The sequence below is a fragment of the Somniosus microcephalus genome, chromosome 1 (assembly GCF_052327205.1).
Source record: "Somniosus microcephalus isolate GS21.2 chromosome 1, FLI_Smic_1.0, whole genome shotgun sequence".
NCBI classification, from domain to species: Eukaryota; Metazoa; Chordata; class Chondrichthyes; order Squaliformes; family Somniosidae; genus Somniosus; species Somniosus microcephalus.
The window spans coordinates 247,382,102-247,406,133 of record NC_140987.1 but is presented as its reverse complement, the minus strand read 5'-3'; the positions used below and the strand labels follow the sequence as shown (position 1 = coordinate 247,406,133).

At 46.6% G+C, this 24,032-nt stretch overlaps 1 protein-coding gene across 1 annotated transcript in view; it reads left to right on the top strand.

The window, feature by feature from the left end:
- cntln (centlein, centrosomal protein) overlaps nt 1-24,032 on the top strand; it is a 477,268-nt gene that overhangs the window by 207,418 nt on the left and 245,818 nt on the right. The window contains exon 14 of the mRNA XM_085991655.1: nt 7,161-7,261. Coding sequence (XP_085847781.1) covers nt 7,161-7,261 — 101 coding nt within the window. The remainder of the gene's footprint in view (nt 1-7,160; nt 7,262-24,032) is intronic.

Sequence of the window (24,032 nt, the reverse complement as noted above, 5' to 3'; positions counted from 1 at the left end):
TTAAAGCCTTGTTTTATACTCAAACCAAGTGCTTAGTAGTTTTCTTACGTCAATTTAATCAACTGTGTACCGGCTCCACACTCTGTGATTTTTGGGAACAGCCAGCTACGGCTTCAACTGTAGAAGGGAACTCCGACGTGGTAATCAATCCATCATGGACAAACTACTCAGAACTGCCCGTCTTGACCTGGACCCGAATTCACCTACAACTGCAAAGGTATGGAAACACTGGTATCATACCTTCAGCAACTTCCTCAGGGTGTGTGGTGAAAATGTTCCTGATAAATTAGAGATACTTGCCAATTATGTATCTCCTCATGTGTTTGACTATATCGAAGACTGTGTAGACTATGACTCCGCTATCCTAATATTACAGCGACTATATGTTAAGGCCCCAAACAAAATTTTTGCTCGGCATCTACTGGCCACAACTCGACAACAACCCGGGGAATCACTTGACAAATTCCTTCAAAAGCTTCACAGGCTCAGCAAGGATTGTAATCTTAAAGCTGTCACAGCTGAGCAATACCAGGAGGAGTTAATTCGTGATTCCTTTATTAATGGGATTGCGTCTCCCTTCATACGCCAGCGTCTGTTGGAGAATAAAACCCTCGAGTTACAAGCTGCCTATGACCAGGCATGTTCTCTGGACTTAGCAAAGAGGAATGCAGATACCTATCTTTTACCACGTGCACGGGCTGCTGCTATCACTTTTAGTGAGTCCTTCGATAGGCCTCGGGCGGAAGCCCTCTCTGATGATGACTCTAACCTAGCTGATGACAACCCTACCCTAGAAGCCTTCACTGATGACGACCCTGCCCTAGCGGCATCTTGGCAATCTGGAAGGAAGTGTTTCTTCTGTGGAGGTGCATTCCACTATAGGAAATTTTGTCCTGCTCGTAACGCAACCTGCAATCATTGCAGTAAGAAAGGTCACTTTTCTAAGGTATGCCAGTCAAGAGCCTCTGTTAGTAAGAAAGGCTACTTTTCTAAGGTATACCGGTTGAGAGTCCCTGTTAGTTTACTATCGATAAAACTGCTCCTCCCCCAAGAGCCACTACTAAGGTTACAGCTGTCAACGGTAAAACTGCTCCTCCTTCCATCACAGCTGTTCTTCCCCAAAGTCTGTCCCTTGCAGCCACGAAGGTTTCGGTAAATGAATACATTTTGAGTGCACTAATCGACTCATGCAGCTCTGACAGCTTCATTAGTGAGCGGGCTGTCAGTAAGTTAAAACTGCGAATTTACCCCTCGAACAGGGAAATTGCAATGGCTCTGACGACACTGACCACCAACTCTTCTGGCTTTTGTCTTGTCGACCTTATTCTCAATGGCCACACTTATTTCTCCACCCGGCTTGGGGTGCTCAAAAACCTATTAAGTGATGTGCTCCTGGGACAGGATTTCCAGAAACAACACAAAAGACTCACTTTCGAGTTTGTAGGGTCAAAGCCGGAGCTTACTATTTCCAAAGTACCGTTTTGTGCGCTTTCGGCGGCTTCGCTCGACGAGCCCTCCTTGTTTGCCAATCTTTCCCCCCCGATGTAAGCCCATTGTCACTAAATCACGACGTTTCAGCCAAGATGATCGATCCTTTATCGAGGCAGAGAGATCTCGCATTCTAGCTGACGGTATCATTGAGCCATGTTCATCTCCCTGGTGGGCTCAAGTCGTTGTTGTTAACAATCCTCTGAAGCAACACAAGAAACGTCTTTGCATCGATTACTCGCAAACTATTAACCAGTATACCGACCTGGATGCTTACCCACTACCACGCATCGATGACATGGTCAATAACCTTGCTAACTACAAGGTATTTTCAACTTTTGACTTAAAGAGCACGTACCATCAAGTACTGTTAAAAGACTCTGACAAAAAGTATACGGCCTTTGAGGCCAATGGTCGGCTTTACCAGTTTTGTCGCCTTCCATTTGGTGTCACCAATGGGGTGGCCGTCTTTCAACAGGCAATGGATAGCCTAGTCAAACAGGAGAACTTAGTGGACACTTTTCCATATCTGGATAATATCACCATTGCTGGTCATGACCAGAAGGAGTATGATGCCAACCTCCAGAAATTTTTTGATGTTCTCCGCCGTCGCAACTTAACCTAAAATGAGTCCAAATCTGTGAAATCAGTACCATCAGTCAACATCCTTGGCTACTGGGTGGGCAATGGTGTCATCAAACCGGATCCGGAGCGACTTCATCCGCTTCAGGAGCTCCCTCCCCCTACGAATCTCTGCTCTCTTCATTGCGCGCTCGGCATGCTCGCCTATTATGCGAAGTGGATACCCCACTTCTCCGACAAGGTCCAGCCCCTGCTTCTCGCAAAGTCATTTCCGTTGGAGGCAACGGCTATTTCAGCTTTCAACCTCCTCAAGCGACAACTGGAAAAAGCCATGCTTCGTTCCATCGATGAAAATCTCCCTTTTGTGGTCGAGTGCGATGCATCGGAGGTGGCGATCTCTGCTACCTTGAATCAAGGTGGTCGACCCGTTGCATTTCTGTCCAGAACTTTGCAGGGTAGCGAGCGCCATTATCCTCCTGTCGAGAAGGAGGCTACGGCTATCATCGAAGCGGTACGTAAATGGAGTCATTTTCTCGCTCGTCGCCATTTCACACTAATAACCGATCAGCGCTCCGTAGCCTTTATGCTGGACAACCGGAAACGCACTAAGATCAAGAATAACCGAATACAGCTCTGGAGGATGGAATTGGCTGCCTTTGGCCACACCATACATTATCGACCCGACAAAGAAAATGTGGCCCCGGATACCCTCACGCGTGCATTCTGCTCTTCAATGTCAACTTCGACTCTTGCGGATCTTCATACTGACTTATGCCATCCTGACGTCACCCGTATGTTGCACTTTGTGCGATCTAAAAATCTCCCATTTTCTATGGAAGATGTGAAAAGAACATGTTCCACTTGTAGAATTTGCGTGGAATTAAAACCGCAATTCTTCCGTCCGTCGGATGGCTCGCTCATACACGCTATACAGCCTATGCAGCGACTCAGCATTGACTTTAAAGGGCTATTGCCTTCCTCAACGCAAAACACCTACTTGCTTACTATGGTGGACGAATATTCACACTTTCCCTTTGCTTTCCCCTGTCCCCATATGCTTACTTCCACAGTGATCAAATGCCTTGATCAGGTCTTTTCCCTTTGCGGTATGGCCAATTTCATTCACTCTGATCGGGGTCCCTCCTTCATGTCAAGCGAACTCAAAAGTTTTCTTTCCCAACGGGGAATTGCCACAAGTAAAACGACACCGTATCATCCCATCAGTAACGGACAGGTTGAGAGATACAATGCTATCATTTGGAACGCTGTTCGTCTTGCACTGAGGTCACGCAACCTACCAGACCAGCAGTGGGAAACTGTGCTCCCTGATGTGTTGCATTCTGTAGTGTATGTACCTTTAAGAGAGAACTACTTTTACAGCTCCTGTATACTGTAGTACCGGCAGTGACCACACCTGTATATAAGCCTTGAGCATGCCTCTGTACTGTCAGTCTTTAGACTACCCTCCTCCAGTAAACACCTGTTGATTAAGTTACAGCCTCCGTGTAGTTATTGGGAAAACATCATACTTTAAGAATCACGGATTCAACAGTGGCGACGAGGTCGATTCGAATCTGCCTGCAACTCTGCATTTCCCTTCAAGGATTCGCTCCGGGATGGCGGTGGAAGAAAGTCGAGGCCAGAAGCACGGTCGTCGACCATGAGCAACCGCCCAGTCATCCGGCAGAGAGTGAACATCGCAGGGGAGGCTGTTGAGAGCCGGGCTTGGTTCCCCAGCCACGACGATCCAGCAACAGACTGGCAACAAGTACAGCGCAGGCCCTTCCCGGACAGCGGCGCTGGAGCCGACCGACGGCATAGAAAAAGCCGAGCAGCGTCGACGGGGTAAGAGAGAGGGTGAAACGCACAGGGCGCAGCCGGGGGTTGAAAACCGAGCGGCGTTGAGGAAAAACAAAACAGAGAGAGAGAGGGTAAAGTAGCAGCCGGGTTCAGGACCGAGCGGCAGCAACGGGAGAGGCGCACAGGAGAACGCGCAGAGCACAGCCAGGGCTCAAGGGCTGAACAGCGTCCGCGGGGAGAAGGGAGAGCGCGGGAGATGCCATTGAGCCACGGAGAAGGCGGGAGACGCCATTTTAGAAGCCGCAGTGGAGAAGAAGGGCGAGCGCGGGAAGAAAGGAAAGCGCGGGAGACGCCATTTTGTGCCAGCGGAGAAGAAGGGAGAGCGCAGGAGACACCATTTTAGACAGTTAAATCACACCCAGGGATGCTGAAGAGTGGCAGTGTCACTGCGTTTGACAATGAAGTCGAAGATTGGGCAACATGTGGAACGCATTGAGGTGTACTGCAGGGCGAATGAAGTGCCAGATGCTAGGAAAGCACTGGTTTTGTTAAATTCCATGGGTGCAAAAACTTATGGCTTACTGCGAAACCTAATAACCCCAGAGAAGCCAGTGGATAAGAATTTCGAAAGCATAGTGGAAATCCTACAGGACCACTTAAACCCCACACCGCTGCTGATAGCAGAAAGATTTAAATTCCACAAAAGGAACCAGCATAAAGATGAAAGTAATGCTGAGTACTTAACAGAACTGCGCGAGCTATCGAAACACTGCCAGTTTGGATTGGGACTAGCAGATACGTTAAGGGACAAGTTTGTGTGTGGGCTTAAAAGTGAAGGAACCCAGAAACGGCTTCTATCAGAAAAGGATCTTACGCTGGACAAGGCTTTCAGCATGGCAGTATCACACGAAGCAGCCGCAAGGGGCGCTGCAGAGATACAACGGAGACTGCAAGAATATGGCACCAATGAAATGTCATATGGAGCAGGGAAGTGTTATCGCTGCGGCAGAACAACACACGACCAGGATTGTTGGTTCAAGGACCAAGTGTGCAGACAGTGTGGAAAAGCAGGACACATAGCAAGAGTCTGCAGGTCAGGGAAGAAAATCAGCAGCAAGAAATCTCCACAGGAGAAGTACATAAGGTGATGGACAGTAGTTCAGACGAACAGAAAAGTGATACAGACTCCGGAAGCAAGGAGTGGGGTTGTCTGAAACTACATAAGGTAATCAAAATGGAGGATCACCAGACTATCTGGGTCACACACAAGATAGACGGAGTCCAAGTGAAAATGGAATTGGACACAGGATCAGCCCTAACAGTCATAAACCAAAGGGACTACAAGCGGCTATTTTCACATATACCTTTGAAAGCTACAGAGATTGTCTTGAAGACGTACACGGGGCAAAAAGTCTACCCCAAAGGAAAAATAAGGGTGAAAGTGATATACAAAGGCCAGGAAATACCTAAAATGGACCTATATGTATTGCCAGATGGAGGACCACCACTACTGGGACGTGAATGGATCCGGAAGATACAATTAGATTGGCATTCCATACAGGCACTGAAGGTTGAGATCTCGTCTGGATTTGCTCAGACCAAATGTGCGAAGAAATGTTGAGGATAAACAATTCCAGCACATCAATGAGAAGCCGACAAGGAGCTTCAATGTAGGACAACCAGTCTTGGCCCGGGACTACCGAACAGAGAAATGGCAACCCGGAACGATATGCACACGGCAGGGGCCATTAATGTACACAGTGGATGCCGGGGAGAACATTGTGAGACGCCACGTCGACCAGATCTTAGCGTCACAGGAATGAGTCAACCCCATGTCTCGCGTCCCTGGGGATGAACCCGACATACCGGTAGCATCTACCTCAGAAACAGTAGCAGTGGAAACTGATGAACCAACCGACGAAAAGGGGCCAGAGTCGCCTCCGCACCAAGAACAAGAACCTCAGGAAAGGCGCTATCCAGAAAGGATCAGGAAGCCGCCCCAAAGACTGAATCTATAAATGGACCATTTCAGTTTAATGTGCATGTTAACGTGTTAATTGTTACTTGAATATTATGGGTACTGCTAATCTAAAAGGGGAGGAATTGTAGTGTATGTACCTTTAAAAGAGAACTACTTTTACAACTCCTGTACACTGTAGTACCGGCAGTGACCACACCTGTATATAAGCCTTGAGCATGCCTCTGTACTGTCAGTCTTTAGACTACCCTCCTCCAGTAAACACCTGTTGATTGTTAAGTTACAGCCTCCGTGTAGTTATTGGGAAAACATCATACTTTAAGAATCACAGATTCAACACATTCCATCAGGCCTCTTCTTTCTACGTCCACCAACGTTACTCCTCACGAACGATTCTTCGGGTTCCAGCATCGCTCCACTCATGGACGTCCCTACCATCATGGTTGGCAGCTCCCGGCCCCGTGCTGCTCCGAAGATTCGTTCGATCTTCCAAGAATGATCCCCTCGTCGACGAGGTGGAACTAACAGACGTTAATCCCACATACGCGCACGTGCGGTACCCTGATGGCCGGGAGTCCACCGTTTCACTTCGAGATCTGGCTCCCTGACCAACCAGTCCCATGGACCCCATCAATAGAGGGATCCATAGTAATGATGCCGACACTCTGCGCTCCTTTGAGGATGACGCCCTACCCGGGACATCAAGGGATCTGCCGGCTACTCCTCCGAATCAACTCTGGGAGCAGAGCGCTCCCCACGGGATTGCCGCTCGAAGCCAGGACGCCGGAAAATCACCAGCTACCGAGCAAGATGAAGCCAGCTCTGCGCCTGTGGGGACCCGCACCTGGAGTCATAATCTCCCCAGTCCCCCTCAGATCGATCAAGGCGACACGGGCCCTGTCAACCTACCTGTACGAACCAAGCGACCCAGGGACCAAGACACGGTCCGAGGAGACGTGCCTTCCGGCCACAAACAGAAATCGAAATGACTGCGGCTCTTCGTGGTCCGTTATATCCGCTAGAAGGAAGTCGGCGGACTTGCAAATCTTTCAGGCGGGAAGAATGTCATGAATCTTACCATTCGTGTAGAAATGACTCATGAGATAACACTGGGCGGCCAGCTGGTGGCGCAGTCGAAGGAAAGTATAAATACTCGGGCGTGGGCCCAGCTTGCTGAGGATGTTTCTGTAACCAGGAACTAGTGATGTAACTAGAACTCATGGTTGTGAAACAGTTGATTAAAGCCTTGTTTTATACTCAAACCAAGTGCTTAGTAGTTTTCTTACGTCACCTCTGGTTTTTCATCTTGCAGTATGAACCTTGGAGAAGAGCTGGACCAGCTGAGGGTGCAGTCTGCTATGAACAAAGCCACCATTCAGGAACTGACCATATGCCTGCAGCACGAGCGAGAAGGTGAGGGAGCAGGGTGAAATGGAGACATTTCAATGTTTGAAGGTCACTAATTTAAATCAAACCATTGTGGTTACAATTTTTGTTTTTCTCTTTTGTGATAAGTACATTTGATAATGGGATCTAACAGAAATGTTTACTTATGTGGAGCACTAATTATATATAACATTGTTAATCAAGTATTTGCAAATTGTCAGTTAACATTTTAAAGAAAGGTCTCGTCATAAAGCAAAATATGATTCAACAGACAAAGGTACCAAACGTAAAACCATTACACGTTTTGATGAGGCTATAGGGTTGATCTAGGCTTCTTAATCTTCCATAGTTTGAGACTGTTAAGGAAAAGTAAAATGCTTAATAAGGCTCTTGGCTTAATCAAATCATAATTAACATCCCAGACACAAATAACCTCCCAAAGATGTCGGGGAACATAGGGTCTAATGAGAGGGAGGAATTGACTGAAATCAGGTAGTGGGGAAAATGCTAGAGTCCATTATAAAAGATGTAATAGCAGAGCACTTGGAAAACAGTGACCGGATCGGACAGAGTCAACGTGGATTTACAAAAAGTAAATCGTGCTTGACTAATCTACTGGAATTTTTTGAGAATGTAACTGGTAGAATACATTAGGGAGAACCAGTGGATGTGGTGTATTTGGACTTTCAGAAGGCTTTCGATAAGGTCCCGCATAAGAGATTCGCGTGCAAAGTTAAAGCACACGGGATTGGGGGTAAGGTACCGTCTTGGATAGAGAACTGGTTGGCAGACAGGAAGCAAAGAGTTGGAATAAACAGGTCTTTTTCCGAGTGGCAGGCAGTGACTAGTGGTGTACCGCAGGGATCGGTGCTAGGACCCCAGCTATTTACAATATATATAAATGATCTAGACAAGGGAACTAGATGTAATATCTCCAAATTTGCAGACAACACAAAGCAGGGTGGGCGTGTATGCTGTGAGGAGGATGCAGAGAAACTCCAGTATGATTTGGAAAGGTTGGGTGATATGGCAGATGCAGTATAATGTGGATAAATGCGAGATTATCCGCTTCGGTGGCAAAAACAGGAAGACAGATTATTATCTGAATGGCAATAGATTGGGAAAAGGGGAAGTGCAATGAGACCTGGGTGTCCTTGTGCACCAGTCGCTGAAGGTAAGCATGCAGGTGCAGCAGGCGGTTAAGAAGGCAAATAGTATGTTGGCCTTCATAGCGAGAGGATTCGAGTACAGGAGCAAGGATGTCTTGCTGCAGTTGTACAGGGCCTTGGTGAGACCACATCCTGAGTATTGTGTGCAGTTTTGGTCACCTTATCTGAGGAAGGATGTTCTTGCCATGGAGAGAGTGCAGCAAAGATTCACCAGACTGATACCTGGGATGGCAGGAATGACGTATGAGGAGAGATTGGTTCGATTAGGCTTATATTCGTTAGAGTTTAGAAGAATGAGAGGGGATCTCATTGAAACTTATAAAATTCTAACAGGACTAGACAGACTAGATGCAGGAAGGATGCTCCTGATGGTCGGGGAGTCCAGAACCAGGGGTCACAGTCTAAGGATCAGGGGTAAGCCATTTAGGACTGAGATGAGGAGGAATTTCTTCACCCAGAGAGTGGTGAACCTGTGGAATTCTCTACCACACAAGGCAGTTGAGGCCAATTCATTAAATATATTCAAGAAGGAGTTAGATATATTTCTTAAGGCTAAAGGGATCAAGGGATATGGGGAGAAAGCAGGGACAGGGTACTGAATTTGGATGATCAGCCATGATCTCATTAAATGTCAGAACAGGCTCGAGGGCCAAATGGCCTACTCCTGCTCCTATCTTATATGTTTCTATTTTCTAAAGTAGCAAATTCAAAGCATTAAGAAAGCCCACCCAAAAAAATCACGTGTTTATAAATCACTGGTTAGACCTCAGCTGGTGTATTGTGGATAGTTCTGGGCACCACACTTCAGGAAAGATGTAAAGGCCTTAGAAAGGGTACAGAGGAGGTTTACCAGAATGTTACCAGGGAGGAACGACTTCATTTATGAGGAGAGGTTGGAAAAGTTAGGACTGTTCTCCTAGGAACAGAGAAGGTTAAGAGATGACCTAATAGAGGTTGTCAAGATGATGAGGGGTTTTAATAGAGTAAATAAGGAAAAAATACTCCCTCTGGCCAGTGGGTCAATAACTAGAGGTCATAGATTAAAAATCATTGGCAAAAGATCTAGAGGTGAGATGAGGAGAATTTTTTTCACTGAGTTGTCGGGATCTGAAATGCTCTACCTGAAAAGGTGGCGGGTGCTGATTCCATAAATCATTTTAAAAGGGAGTTGGACAGGTACTTGAGGATGAGGAACCTACAGGGTTACGGACAAAAAGCAGGGGTGGGGGACTAAGCACAACTGCTCTTTGAAAGAGCCAGCACAGGCACGACGGGCCAAATAGCCTCCTTCCGTGCTGTAAGTTTCTATGAATCTATGTTCAAGATGGCACAAAACTCTTGAAGCAACATTTTTCCTAAAGCATCTTTTCTTCCTCCGCCTCCATGGGATGATGGCAACAACAAAGGAAAAATATAAATCTTAACAAAAAAAATTGCTGGTTTATTTATTTTGGCAAATCCTCAATTTGATGATTTCCCTTAAATTTTTGAAAATTGAATCTGAATGCATACGACTACTAAAAATCCATCTGTCTTAACTGATCAACTATTATATAATAAAAGAATATATGGCAAGAGGAAATTTCTCAAAAAATTGATCAGGGAAACGTGACTTTAATTACCTGTGAGAGCTGCATTGGCTCCAGCTTTTGGTGGATGGGAAATGTTCAGTGCAACATGGCAAGCAGTGAGCTGGGAGGACATAGCTAGGAAATATTGTCACATTTGGAAGTACCAAGAGTTAATCGACCCTTATTAACCAGAAAATTCAGTGTCATTTTTCAAAACTTGAGTGAGCAAAAAGGTGGGGAAAATTCAGGCTATTATCTTGGAAGGTTTTCCATTCTCAGGTTGCATTGAACCTCCAGTACACATTGCGTTCCTGGCATCGTGTGGGGCTTTTATTCCATTAATGTTCTATTCTATTGCTGTCATTTACAAAAGAAAGTAATGTGACTTTCAATTAAGAGAGTCCAACTAAATGGAGTTGAATCCCAAATTACACTGTCTGCCCCTGCAGGCCTCCATATATGCAAAGATTCCTATGTAGTAATACTGATACTGTGCTTGAACACACTTTAGTTGAGCTGTATTTGAGATAAGGAGAGTAGTGTATATTTAGGATCCGTTATGGGCAGAATTTCCTTTATCTTTTAAAACTTTGCTGGATTTCCACGTAAAATTGGAACATGTTGGTAAATTATCTTCAAATTTACTAAATAAATATAAATAACCATGTCCAGACACTAGATATACCTGAGTACAAGGGAGACCATAGGAACAGGAGGAGGCCATTCAGCCCCTCGAGCATGTTCCGACAACTTGGGAAAGCTGCAACATAGGACTACATGCATGCTAAAAAGCAGAATCAAGTTGCTATAAACAAAGCTATGTGACCCCAAAATCAACGGATCAGATCAAAGCTTTGCAGTCATGCCACATCCAGTCGTGAATGGTGGTGGATCATTAAATAACTAACGGGAGGAGGAGGCTCCATGTATATCACCATCCTCAATGATGGTGGAGCCCAGCACGTGCGTGCAAAAGACAAAGCTGAAGTGTTTGCAACCATCTTCAGCCAGAAGTGCCAAGTGGATGATCCATATTGGCCTCCTCCTGAGGTCCCCACCACCACAGAAGCCAGTCTTCAGCCAATTTGATTCACTCCACGTGATACCAAGAAATGGCTCAGCGCTCTGGATGCAGCAAAGGCTGTGGGCCCCGACAACATCCCAGCTATCGTGCTGAAGACTTGTGCTCCAGAACTAGCCACACCTACAGCCAAGCTGTTCCAGTACAGTTATAACACTGGCATCTGACAATGTGGAAAACTGCCCAGGTATGTCCTGTCCACAAATACCCAGTTTCTCCGTCTCCGCCGCGTCTGTTCTGACGATGCCACCTTCCATACCAGTGCTTCCGACATGTCTTCCTTTTTCCTCAACCGAGGATTCCCCTCTACTGTGGTTGACACGGCCCGTGACTCTGTCCGTTCTATTTCCCGCACTTCTGCTCTCACCTCTTCCCCTCCCTCCCAGAACCACGATAGGGTTCCCCTTGTTCTCACCTTTCACCCCACCAGCCTCCACATTCAACGGATCATCCTCCGCCATTTCTGCCACCTCCAACGTGATCCCACCAGCAAACACATCTTCCCCTCACCTCCCCTTTCAGCATTCCGAAGGGACCGCTCCCTCCGCGACACCCTGGTCCACTCCTCAATCACCCCCAACAGCCCTTCTCCACCTGGCACCTTCCCGTGCAAGCGCAGGAGATGCAACACATGCCCTTTTACCTCCTCCCTTCCCACTGTCCAGGGCCCCAAACACCCCTTCCAGGTGAAACAGCGATTTACTTGTACTTCTTGCAATTTAATATACTGTATTCGCTGCTCACGATGCGGTCTCCTCTACATTGGGGAGACCTAACGCAGATTGGGCGACCGCTTTGCGGAACACCTCCGTTCAGTCCGTAAGGGTGACCCTGAGCTTCCGGTCGCCTGTCACTTTAATTCACCACTTCACCCCCGCTCTGATCTCTCTGTCCTCGGCCTATTACATTGTTCCAATGAAGCTCAACGTAAGCTCGAGGAGCAGCACCTCATCTTTCGATTAGTCACTTTACAGCCTGCCGGACTCAACATCGAGTTCAACAATTTCAGATAATTATCCCTGCCCCCATTTTTCATGCAGTATGATTTTTGCCACTCCCATTTGCAACATTTTATCTTTCCTGCCTCTTTCAATAGCACAGTATGTTCTTTCAATGCCCCCCTGTCTCTGCACCTGCTTAATATCTGTTACATCTCCAGCTTTTTCCAGTTCTGATGAAGGGTCCCAGACCTGAAACGTTAACTCTGTTTCTCTCTCCACGGATGCTGCCTGGCCTGCTGAGTATTTCCAGCATTTTCTGTTATTTTACTCATCAATAACCTGCTCACTGATGTCCAGTTTGGGTTCCAACAGGACCACTCAGCTCCAGACCTCATTACAGCCTTGGTCCAAACATGGACAAAAGAGCGGAATTCCAGAGATGAGGTGTGAGTGACTGCCCTTGACATCAAAGCAGCATTTGACCGAGTGTGGCATCAAGGAGCCCTAGTAAAACTGAAGTCAGTGGGAATCGGGGGGGAAAAACTCTCCACTGGCTGGAGTCATACCTAGCACAAAGGAAAATGGATGTGGTGGTTGGAGGTCAATCACCACAGCCCCAGGACATCGCTGCAGGAGTTCCTCAGGGCAGTGTCCTAGGCCCAACCATCTTCAGCTGCTTCATCAATGACCTTCCTTCCATCATAAGGTCAGAAGTAGGGATGTTCGCTGATGACTGCACAGTGTTCAGTGCCATTCGCAACTCCTCAGATAATGAAGCAATCCATGACCGCATGCGGCAAGACCTGGATGACATTCAGGCTTGGGCTGATAAGTGGCAGGTAACATTCATGTCACACAAGTGCCAGGCAATGACTATCTCCAACAAGCGAGAGTCTAACCACTGCCCCTTGACATTCAATGGCATTGCCATCGTCAAATCCCCCACCATCAATATCCTGGGGTCACCATTGACCAGAAACTTTAAATGGACCAGCCACATAAATACTGTGGCAACAAGAGCAGGTCAATGGCTGGGTATTCTGCAGCGAGTGTCTCACCTCCTGACTCCCCAAAGCCTTTCCACCATCTACAAGGCACAAGTAAGGAGTGTGATGGAATACTCTCCACTTGCCTGGATGAGTGCAGCTCCAACAACGCTCAACACCATCCAAGATAAAGCAGCCCACTTGAGTGGTACTCCATCTACCACCTTAAACATTCACTCCCTCCACCACCGGCGTACCGTGGCTGCAAGATGCACTGCAGCAACTCGCCAAGGCTTCTTCGGCAGCACCTCCCAAACCCGTGCCCTCTACTACCTAGAAGGACAAGGGCAGCAGGCAGATTGGAACACCACCACCTCCAAGTTCCCCTCCAAGTCACACACCATCCTGACTTGGGCTGGAGAGGAACTTGCAGTGGGAGGGGGAGGAGCCATTGGTCGTGGTCCATGTAGGTACCAACGACATAGGTAGAACTAGGAAAGAGGTTCTGCTGAGAGTATGAGCATCCAGAGGCTAAATTAATAGAGAGTACAAATCTAAGAGTAAATCAACAGATAAGGCTAGAGGTTACAAAAATAATAAAAGGACAAAACTAAAGGCTCTGTATCTGAATGCACGTAGCATTCGAAACAAAACAGATGAACTGATAGCGCAAATAGAAATAAATAAATATGATCTGATAGCCATGATAGAAACATGGCTACAGGATGACATAGATTGGGACCTGAATATTGAAGGGTACATGACATTTAGGAAGGACAGGAAGGTGGGAAAAGGTGGAGGGGTGGCTCTGTTAATTAATGATGGTATTAGCACAATAGAGAGGGATGACCTAAGTTCAGGAACCAGGATGTAGAAGCGGTTTGGGTAGAGATGAGAAATAATAAAGGTAAGAAGGCACTTGTGGGAGTGGTGTATTGGCCCCCAAACAGTAACCACATGGTAGGCTGGAGTATAAAGGAAGAAATAAAGGGAGCTTGTCAGAAGGGTACGGCAATAATCATGGGGGATTTTAATCTGCATATAGACTGGAAAAATCAGATGGGCAAAGGTAGCATAGATGAGGAGTTCATGGAATGTTTTTGCGATAGTTTCTCACAACAGCACGTTCTGGAGCCAACCAGAGAGCAGGCTATACTAGACCTGGTATTGTGCAACAAGATAGGATTAATTAATGACCTCAGTGCAGGCGCCCCTAGGCAGCAGCGATCATAATATGATTGAATTTTACATTCAGTTTGAGAGAGAGAAGATTGGGTCCAAGACTAGTATTTCAAACTTAAATAAGGGCAATTATGAGGGCATGAAAGCAGAGCTAGCTAAAGTGAACTGGCAAATTAGGTTAAGGGATAGGTCAATAGAGTTGCAGTGGCAGACATTTAAGGGGATATTTCAAAATACTCAGAATATATGCATTCCAACAAGAAAGAAAAATTCCAAGGGGAGGACCCACCATCCGTGGTTAACTAAAAAAGTTAAAGATACTGTAGTATTAAACTTAGAAAAAGCATATAATTGCACAAAGATGGGTGGCAGGTCAGCAGATTGGACAGAATATAAAAAACAGCAAAGAATGACTAAAAGATTAATAAGGAGAGAAAAATTAGAATACGAGAGAAAGCTAGCTAGAAATATAAAAACAGATTGTAAGAGTTTCTATAGATATTTAAAAAAGAAGAGAGTTAACAAAGTGAGCATTGCTCCTATAAATAGTGAGTCTGGGGAATTAATAATGGAAAATAAAGAGATGGCAGTTGAATTGAACAGGTATTTTGCATCGGTCTTCACTATGGAGGATACAAGTAACATCCCAGAAATAGCTGTAAATCAGGAAATGGAAGGGAGGGAGGGACTCAAGAAAATTATAATCACCAGGGAAGTGGTGCTGAGTAAATTGTTGGAGCTGCGGGCTGTCATGTCCTCGGGTCCTGATGGACTTCATCCTAGGGTCTTAAAAGAAGTGGTTAGTGAGATAGTTGATGCGTTGGTTTTAATTTTCCAAAATTCCCTAGATTTGGAAAAGGTTCCATTAGATTGGAAAATAGTGAATATTCAAAAAGGGTGGGAGACAGAAAGCAGGAAACTACAGACCAGTTAGCTTAACATCTGTCATAGGGAAGATGTTAGAAGCTATTATTAAAGACGTTATAGCAGGGCACTTAGAAAAGTTCAAAGTAATCAGGCAGAGTCAACATGGTTTTGTGCAAGGTTGGAGTTCTTTGAGGAAGTAACATGTGCCGTAGATAAAGGGGAACTGGTGGATGTACTATACTTAGATTTCCAGAAGGCATTTGATAAGGTGCCACATCAAAGGTTATTGCGGGAAATAAAAGCTCATGGTGTTGGGGGTAACATATTGGCATGGATAGAAGATTGGCTAGCTAACAGGAAACAGAGAGTAGGCATAAATGGATCATTTTCTGATCGGCAAGATGTAACGAGTGGTGTGCCACAGTCTATTATAAAAGATGTAATAGCAGAGCACTTGGAAAGCAGTGACAGGATCGGACAAAGTCAACATGGATTTACAAAAGGTAAATCATGCTTGACTAATCTACTGGAATTTTTTGAGGATGTAACTGGTAAAATAGATAAGGGAGAATCAGTGGATGTGGTGTATTTGGACTTTCAGAAGGCTTTCGATAAGGTCCCACATAAGAGATTAGCGTGCAAAATTAAGGCACATGGGATTGGGGGCAAGGTATTGACTTGGATAGAGAACTGGTTGGCAGACAGAAAGCAAAGAGTTGGAATAAACGGGTCGTTTTCCGAGTGGTAGGCAGTGACTAGTGGGGTACCGCAAGGATCGGTCCTAGGACCCCAGCTGTTCACAATATATATTAATGATCTGGACGAGGGAATTGGATGTAATATCTCCAAATTTGCAGACGACACAAAGCTGGGTGGGAGGGTAAGCTGTGAGGAGGATGTCGTGAAACTCCAGTACGATTTGGACAGGTTGGGTGATTGGGCAGAAACATGGCAAATGCACTATAATGTGGATAAATGTGAGGTTATCCACTTTGGTGGCAAAAACATGAAGGCAGATTATTATTTGAATGGCAGTAGATTGGGAGAAGGGGAAGTGCAAAGAGACCTGGGTGTTCTTGTGCACCAGTCGCTGAAGGTAAGCATGCAGGTGCAGCAGGCGGTTAAGAAGACAAATGGTATGTTGTCCTTCGTAGCAAGAGGGTTCGAGTACAGGAACAAGGATGTCTTGCTACAGTTGTACAGGGCCTTGGTGAGACCGCACCTTGAGTATTGTGTGCAGTTTTGGTCACCTGACCTGAGGAAGGACGTTCTTGCCATGGAGGGAGTGCAGCGAAGATTCACCAGGCTGATACCTGGGATGGCAGGAATGACGTATGAGGAGAGATTGTGTCGATTGGGCTTATACTCACTGGAGTTTAGAAGATTGAGAGGGGATCTCATCGAAACCTATAAAATTCTGTCAGTTCTGGACAGACTAGATGCAGGAAGGATGTTTCTGATGGCCGGCGAGTCCAGAACCAGGGGTCATAGTCTAAGGATAAGGGGTAAGCCATTTAGGACTGAAATGAGGAGGAATTTCTTCACCCAGAGAGTTGTGAACCTGTGGAATTCTCTGCCACAGAGGGCGGTGGAGGCCAGTTCATTAAATATATTCAAGAAAGAGTTGGATATATTTCTTGAGGCTAAAGGGGTCAAGGGATATGGGGAGAAGGCAGGGACAGGGTACTGAATTGAATGATCAGCCATGACCTCATCGAATGGCGGAGCAGGCCCGAAGGGCCGAATGGCCTACTCCTCCTATCTTCTATGTTTCTATGTATGTTTCTATCAGTGCTGGGGCCTCAACTTTTTACAATTTATATAAATGACTTGGATGAAGGGACCGAAGGTATGGTAGCTAAATTTGCTTATGACACAAAGATAGGTAGGAAAGTAAATTGTGAAGAGGACATAAGGAGGCTACAAAGGGATATAGATAGGTTAAGTGAGTGGGCAAAGATCTGGCAAATGGAGTATAATGTGGAGGTTATGCTTCAGTTATACAGGGCATTGGTGAGACCACATCTGGAGTACTGTGTACAGTATTGGTCTCCTTATTTAAGGAAGGATGTAAATGCGCTGGAAGCAGTTCAGAGAAGGTTTACTAGACTAATACCTGGAATGGGCAGGTTGTCTTATGAGGAAAGGTTGGACAGGCTAGGCTTGTATCTGCTGGAGTTTAGAAGAGTAAGAGGTGACTTGATTGGAACATATAAGATCCTGAGGGATCTTGACAGGGTGGATGTGGAGAGGATGTTTCCTCTTGTGGGAGAATCTAGAACTAGGGGTCACTGTTTAAAAATAAGGGGTCGCCCATTTAAGACAGAGATGAGAATTTTTTTCTCACAGATGGTCGTGAGTCTTTGGAACTCTCTTCCTCAGAGGGCGGTGGAAGCAGAGTCTTTGAATATTTTTAAGGCAGAGGTAGATAGATTCTTGGTAAGCAAGGGGGTGAAAAGTTATCAGGTAGGCCTCAGAGCGTCAGCGGTGGCAGCGGGAGGAATCTTGGAGTGGCGGAGCGACTACAAAAGGCCCCAGAGGCTCAGGTAGGCCTCAGTGCGTCAGCGGCAGCAGTGGGAGGAATCTCGGAGCGGCGGAGCGACGATAAAAGACCCCAGAGGCTCAGGTAGGCCTCAGTGCGTCAGCAGCGGCGGCGGTAGGAATCTCGGAGTGGTGGAGCGACTAAAAACGGCCCCAGAGGCTCGGGTAGGCCCCACCAATCTCCAATCTCAGGGAAGGAGAGAAGTAAAAAGTAATCGAGGTGTGACGTCACCACAAAACAGGTAAGTGATTGGTTGGAGGATTTCTCTCTTTTTTAAAAAACTTCAACTCTGTGGTTTATAGTTTTTAAGGTCTCTGTGGTGTAGCGCGGACAGTTTGTAAACCAGGCCCTTAAATATATCATTTAACTGTAGTGAAATTGATGGGATTCATTTGTTTAATTTAATTGCAATTAATTAAAGGGTAAGTCATGGCAGGACAGCCCGGTGCCGTGGTATGCTCCTCCTGCGCTATGTGGGAACTCAGGGACACTTCCTGTGTCCCTGACAACCATGTGTGCAGGAAGTGTGCCCAGCTGCAGCTACTGGCAGACCGTATTACGGTGCTGGAGCAGCGATTGGATACATACTGGACCATTCACGATGCTGAGGACGTCGTGAATAGCACGTTTGATCAGTTGGTCACACCGCAGGTAAAGTTGGCACAGGCAGAGAGGGAGCGGGTGACCAACAGGCAGAGCAGGACGCGCAGGCAGGTAGTGCAGGGGTCCCCTGTGGCCATCCCCCTCATACAGATATACCGCTTTGGATACTGATGTGGGGGTGGGGTGGCTTACCAGGGGAAGGCAGCAGCAGCCAACTTCCTGTCACCAGGGGTGGTTCTGCTGCACAGAACGGGAGGAAAAGGACTGGGAGAGCTATCGTGATAGGGGACTCTATTGTAAGGGGAATAGATAGGCGTTTCTGCGGCAGCAAACGAGACTCCAGGATGGTGTGTTGCCTCCCTGGTGCAAGGGTCAAGGATGTGTCGGAGCGGCTGCAGAAAATTTTGGAAAGGGAGGGTGAACAGCCAGTTGTCATGGTGCATATAGGCACCAATGATATAGGTGAAGAACGGGATGAGGTCCTAAAAGCTGAATATAGGGAGTTAGGAGGTAAATTAAAAAATAGGACCTCAAAGGTAGTAATCTCAGGATTGCTACCAGCGCCACGCGCTAGTCAGAGTAGAAATAGAAGGATACTTCAAATGAATACGTGGCTACAGGAATGGTGCGAGGGGGAGGGATTCAAATTCCTGGGACATTGGAACCGGTTCTGGGGGAGGTGGGACCAGTACAAACCGGACGGTCTGCACCTGGGCAGGACCGGGACCGATGTCCTTGGGGGGTGTGTTTACTAGTGCTGTGGGGGATGGTTTAAACTAAAATGGCAGGGGGTTGGGAACCTGAGCAGGGAGACAAAGGGAAACAAGGGTAGAAGCAAAAGACAGGAAGGAGAATAACAAAGGTGGCAATCGGAGAAATCAAGGGTTTAAAACAAACATGGCCACAGTAAATAATAATTCTAAAAGGTCTAAGAGCGTTAAAAAAACAAGCCTGAAGGCTTTGTGTCTTAATGCAAGGAGCATTCGTAATAAGGTGGATGAATTAGCAGCGCAAATAGAGGTAAAGAAATATGATCTGATTGGAATTACGGAAACATGGCTCCAGGGGGACCAAGGCTGGGAACTCAACATCCAGGGGTATTCAATATTCAGGAAAGATAGGCAAAAAGGAAAAGGAGGTGGGGTAGCATTATTTTTTTTATTCATTGATGGGATGTGGGCGTCGCTGGCTAGGCCTGCATTTAGTGCCCATCCCTAATTGCCCTTGAGAAGATGGTGGTGAGCTGCCTTCTTGAACCGCTGCAGTCCATATGGTGTAGGTACACCCACAATGCTGTTCGGAAGGGAGTTCCCGGATTTTGGCCCAGCGACAGTGAAGGAACGGTGATACAGCTCCAAGTCAGGATGGTGTGTGGCTTGGAGGGGAACTTGTAGGTGGTGATGTTCCCATGCGTCTGTTGCCCTTGTCCTTCTAAGTGGTAGAGGTCGCGGGTTTGGAAGGTGCTATTGAAGGAGCTTTGGCGAGTTGCTGCAGTGCATCTTGTAGACGGTACACACTGCAGCCACAGTGTGCCGGTGGTGGAGGGAGTGAATGTTGAAGGTGGTGGATGAAGTGCCAATCAAGCTGGCTGCTTTATCCTGAATGGCGTCGAGCTTCTTGAGTGTTGTTGGAGCTGCACTAATCCAGGCAAGTGGAGAGTATTCCATCACACTCCTGACTTGTGCTTTGTAGATGGTGGAAAGGCTTTGGGGAGTCAGGAGGTGAGACACTCGCCGCAGAATTCCCAGCCTCTGGCCTGCTCTTGTAGCCACAGTATTTATATGGCTGGTCCAGTTCAGTTTCTGATTAATGGTAACCCCCAGGATGTTGATAGTGGGGGATTCAGCGATGGTAATGCCATTGAATGTCATGGGGACATGGTTAGAGTCTCGCTTGTTGGCGATGGTCATTGCCTGGCACTTGTGTGGTGCGAATGTTACTTGCCATTTGTCAGCCCAAGTCTGAATGTTGTCCAGGTCTTGCTGCATATGGACACGGACTGCGTCAGTATCTGACGAGTCTCGAATGGTGCTGAACAGTGTGCAATCATCAGCGAACATCCCCACTTCTGACCTTATGATGGAGGGAAGGTCATTGATGAAACAGCTGAAGATGGTTGGGCCTAGGACACTGCCCTGAGGAACTCCTGCAGTGATGTCATGTGATTGAGATGAATGACCTCCAACAACCACAGCTAACTTCCTTTGTGCTAGGTATGATTCCAACCAATGGAGAGTTTTCCCCTTGATTCCTATTGACTTCAGTTTTGCTAGGGCTCCTTGATGCCACACTCGATCAAATGCTGCCTTGATGTCAAGGGCAGTCACTCTCACCTCACCTCTTGAGTTCAGCTCTTTTGTCCATGTTTGGACCAAGGCTGTAATGAGGTCAGGAGCTGAGTGGCCCTGGCGGAACCCAAACTGGGCGTCAGTTAGCAGGTTATTGCTGAGTAAGTGCCGCTTGATAGCACTGTCGATGACACCTTCCATCACTTTGCTGATGATTGAGAGAAGACTGATGGGACGGTAATTGGCCAGGTCGGATTTGTTCTGCTTTTTGTGGACAGGACATACTTGGGCAATTTTCCACATTGCCGGGTAGATGCCAGTGTTGTAGCTGTACTGGAACAGCTTGGCTAGGGGCGCAGCTAGTTCTGTAGTGCATTTGCCATGTTTCTGCCCAATCACCCAACCTGTCCAAATCGTACTGGAGTTTCACAACATCCTCCCACCCAGCTTTGTGTCGTCTGCAAATTTGGAGATACTACATCCAATTCCCTCGTCCAGATCATTAATATATATTGTGAACAGCTGGGGTCCTAGGAACGATCCTTGCGGTACCCCACTAGTCACTGCCTGCCACTTGGAAAACGACCCGTGTATTCCAACTCTTTGCTTTCTATCAGCCAACCAGTTCTCTATCCGAGTCAATACCTTGCCCCCAATCCCATGTGCCTTAATTTTACAAGCTAATCTCTTATGCGGGACCTTATCGAAAGCCTTCTGAAAGTCCAAATACACCACATCCACTGGTTCTCCCTTATCTATTTTACCAGTTACATCCTCAAAAAATTCCAGTAGATTAGTCAAGCACGATTTACCTTTTGTAAATCCATGTTGACTTTGTCCGATCCTGTCACTGCTTTCCAAGTGCTCTGCTATTACATCTTTTATAATGGACTCCGGTCTATAATTCCCCGCTATTTCTCTACCACCTTTTTTGAATAGTGGGGTAACATTAGCTACCCTCCAATCCATGGGTACTGTTCCAGAGTCTATCGAGTTCTGGAAGATGACCAGCAATGCATCTATTATCTCCAGGGCCACTTCCTTAAGTACCCTAGGATGCAGATTATCAGGCCCTGGGGATTTATTGGCCTTCAATCCCGTCAACTTCCCCAACACCATTTCCCTACAAATACTGATTTCTTTCAGTTCCTCCCCCTCATTAGTCTCTATGTTCCCCGACATCTCTGGGAGGTTATTTGTGTCCTCCTTTGTGAAGACAGAACCATAATATGTATTTAGTTGGTCTGCCATTTCTTTGTTCCCCATTATAAATTCCCCTGATTCTGACTGCAAGGGACCTACACTTGACTTCACCAATCTTTTTCTCTTCACATATCTATAAAAGCTTTTACAGTCAGTTTTTATGTTCCCTGCAAGCTTACTTTCATAATCTATTTTCCCCTTCTTAATTAATCCCTTTGTCCTCCTTTGCTGAATCCTAAACTGCTCCCAATCCTCAGGTTTGCTGCTTTTTTTGGCCAATTTATATGCCCTCTCTTTGAATCTTATGTTATCCCTAATTTCCCTTGTTGAGTCACTTTTTTGATTTATTTTTATGCCAAACTGGGATAAACAAATTCTGTAGTTCATGTAAGTGATCTTTGAATGTTTGCCATTGCCTATCCACCGTCAACCCTTTGAGTGACATTACCCAATCAATCCTACCCAACTCACGTCTCATACCATCATAGTTCCCTTTATTTAAATTCAGGACCTTAGTCTCTGAGTCAACTACTTCCCTCTCCATCTTAATGAAGAATTCGATCATATTATGATCGCTCTGACCCAAGGGGCCTCGCGCAACAAGATTGCTAATTAATCCTTTCTCATTGCATAATACCCAGTCTAAGATGGCCTGATCCCTAGTTGGTTCCTCGACATATTGGTCCAGGAAACCATCCCGTATACACTCCAGGAATTCCTCCTCCACAGTATTGTTACTAATTTGGTTAGCCCAATCTATATGTAGATTAAAGTCACCCATGATGACTGCTGTGCCCTTATTGCACGCTTCTCTAATTTCCCTTTTTATGCCATCCCCAACCATTACTATTTGGGGGTCTATACACCACTCCCACTAACGTTTTCTGCCCTTTGGTATTTCTCAGTTCTACCCATACAGATTCCACATCATCAGAGCTAATATCTTTCCTTACAATTGTGTTAATCCCCTCTTTAACCAGCAATCACATGACATCACTGCAGGAGTTCCTCAGGGCAGTGTCCTAGGCCCAACCATCTTCAGCTGTTTCATCAATGACCTTCCCGCCATCATAAGGTCAGAAAAGTGGGGATGTTCGCTGATGATTGCACACTGTTCAGCACCATTCGAGACTCGTCAGATACTGACGCAGTCCGTGTCCATATGCAGCAAGACCTGGACAACATTCAGACTTGGGCTGACAAATGGCAAGTAACATTCGCACCACACAAGTGCCAGGCAATGACCATCTCCAACAAGCGAGACTCTAACCATCTCCCCTTGACATTCAATGGCATTACCATCGCTGAATCCCCCACTATCAACATCCTGGGGGTTACCATTGATCAGAAACTGAACTGGATCAGCCATATAAATACTGTGGCTACAAGAGCAGGCCAGAGGCTGGGAATTCTGCGGCGAGTGTCTCACCTCCTGACGCCCCAAAGCCTTTCCACCATCTACAAGGCACAAGTCAGGAGTGTGATGGAATACTCTCCACTTGCCTGGATGAGTACAGCTCCAACAACACTCAAGAAGCTCGACACCATTCAGGATAAAGCAGCCCGCTTGATTGGCACTCCATCCACCAGCTTCAACATTCACTCCCTTCACCACTGGCGCACTGTGGCTGCAGTGTGTACCATCCACAAGATGCACTGCAGCAACTCGCCAAAGCTCCTTCAACAGCACCTTCCAAACCCGCGACCTCTACCACTTAGAAGGACAAAGGCAGCAGACGCATGGGAACATCACCACCTACAAGTTCCCCTCCAAGCCACACACCATCCTGACTTGGACCTGTATCGCCGTTCCTTCACTGTTGCTGGGCCAAAATCCTGGAACTCCCTTCCAGACAGCATTGTGGGTGTACCTACACCATATGGACTGCAGCGGTTCAAGAAGGCGGCTCACCACCATCTTCTCAAGGGCAATTAGGGATGGGCACTAAATGCAGGCCTAGCCAGCCAGCGACGCCCACATCCCATCAATGAATTAAAAAAAAATGTGAATAAATGTGAGGTTATCCACTTTGATGGCAAAAACATGAAGGCAGATTATTATTTGAATGGCAATAGATTGGGCGAAGGGGAAGTGCAAAGAGAGAGAGAGCGGAGAGGCGGCGGAGGTACTTAAGGAGCAGCCCAAGGCAGCGAGGCCCAGAGCCCTGAGAGAGCGGAGAAGCGGCGGACTTGCGAGGGCGCACCAGAGGCGGCGGCGGTATTTAAGGAGCTTACCAATCCAGGTTCTGGGAGAGGGAAGCAAAAAGTAATCGAAGTGTGACGTCACCAAGTAGCAGGTAAGTGATTGGTGAGTATTTTCTTTCTAAATTTTTCTAAACTTAAATTTTGTGGTTTCTAAGGTCTC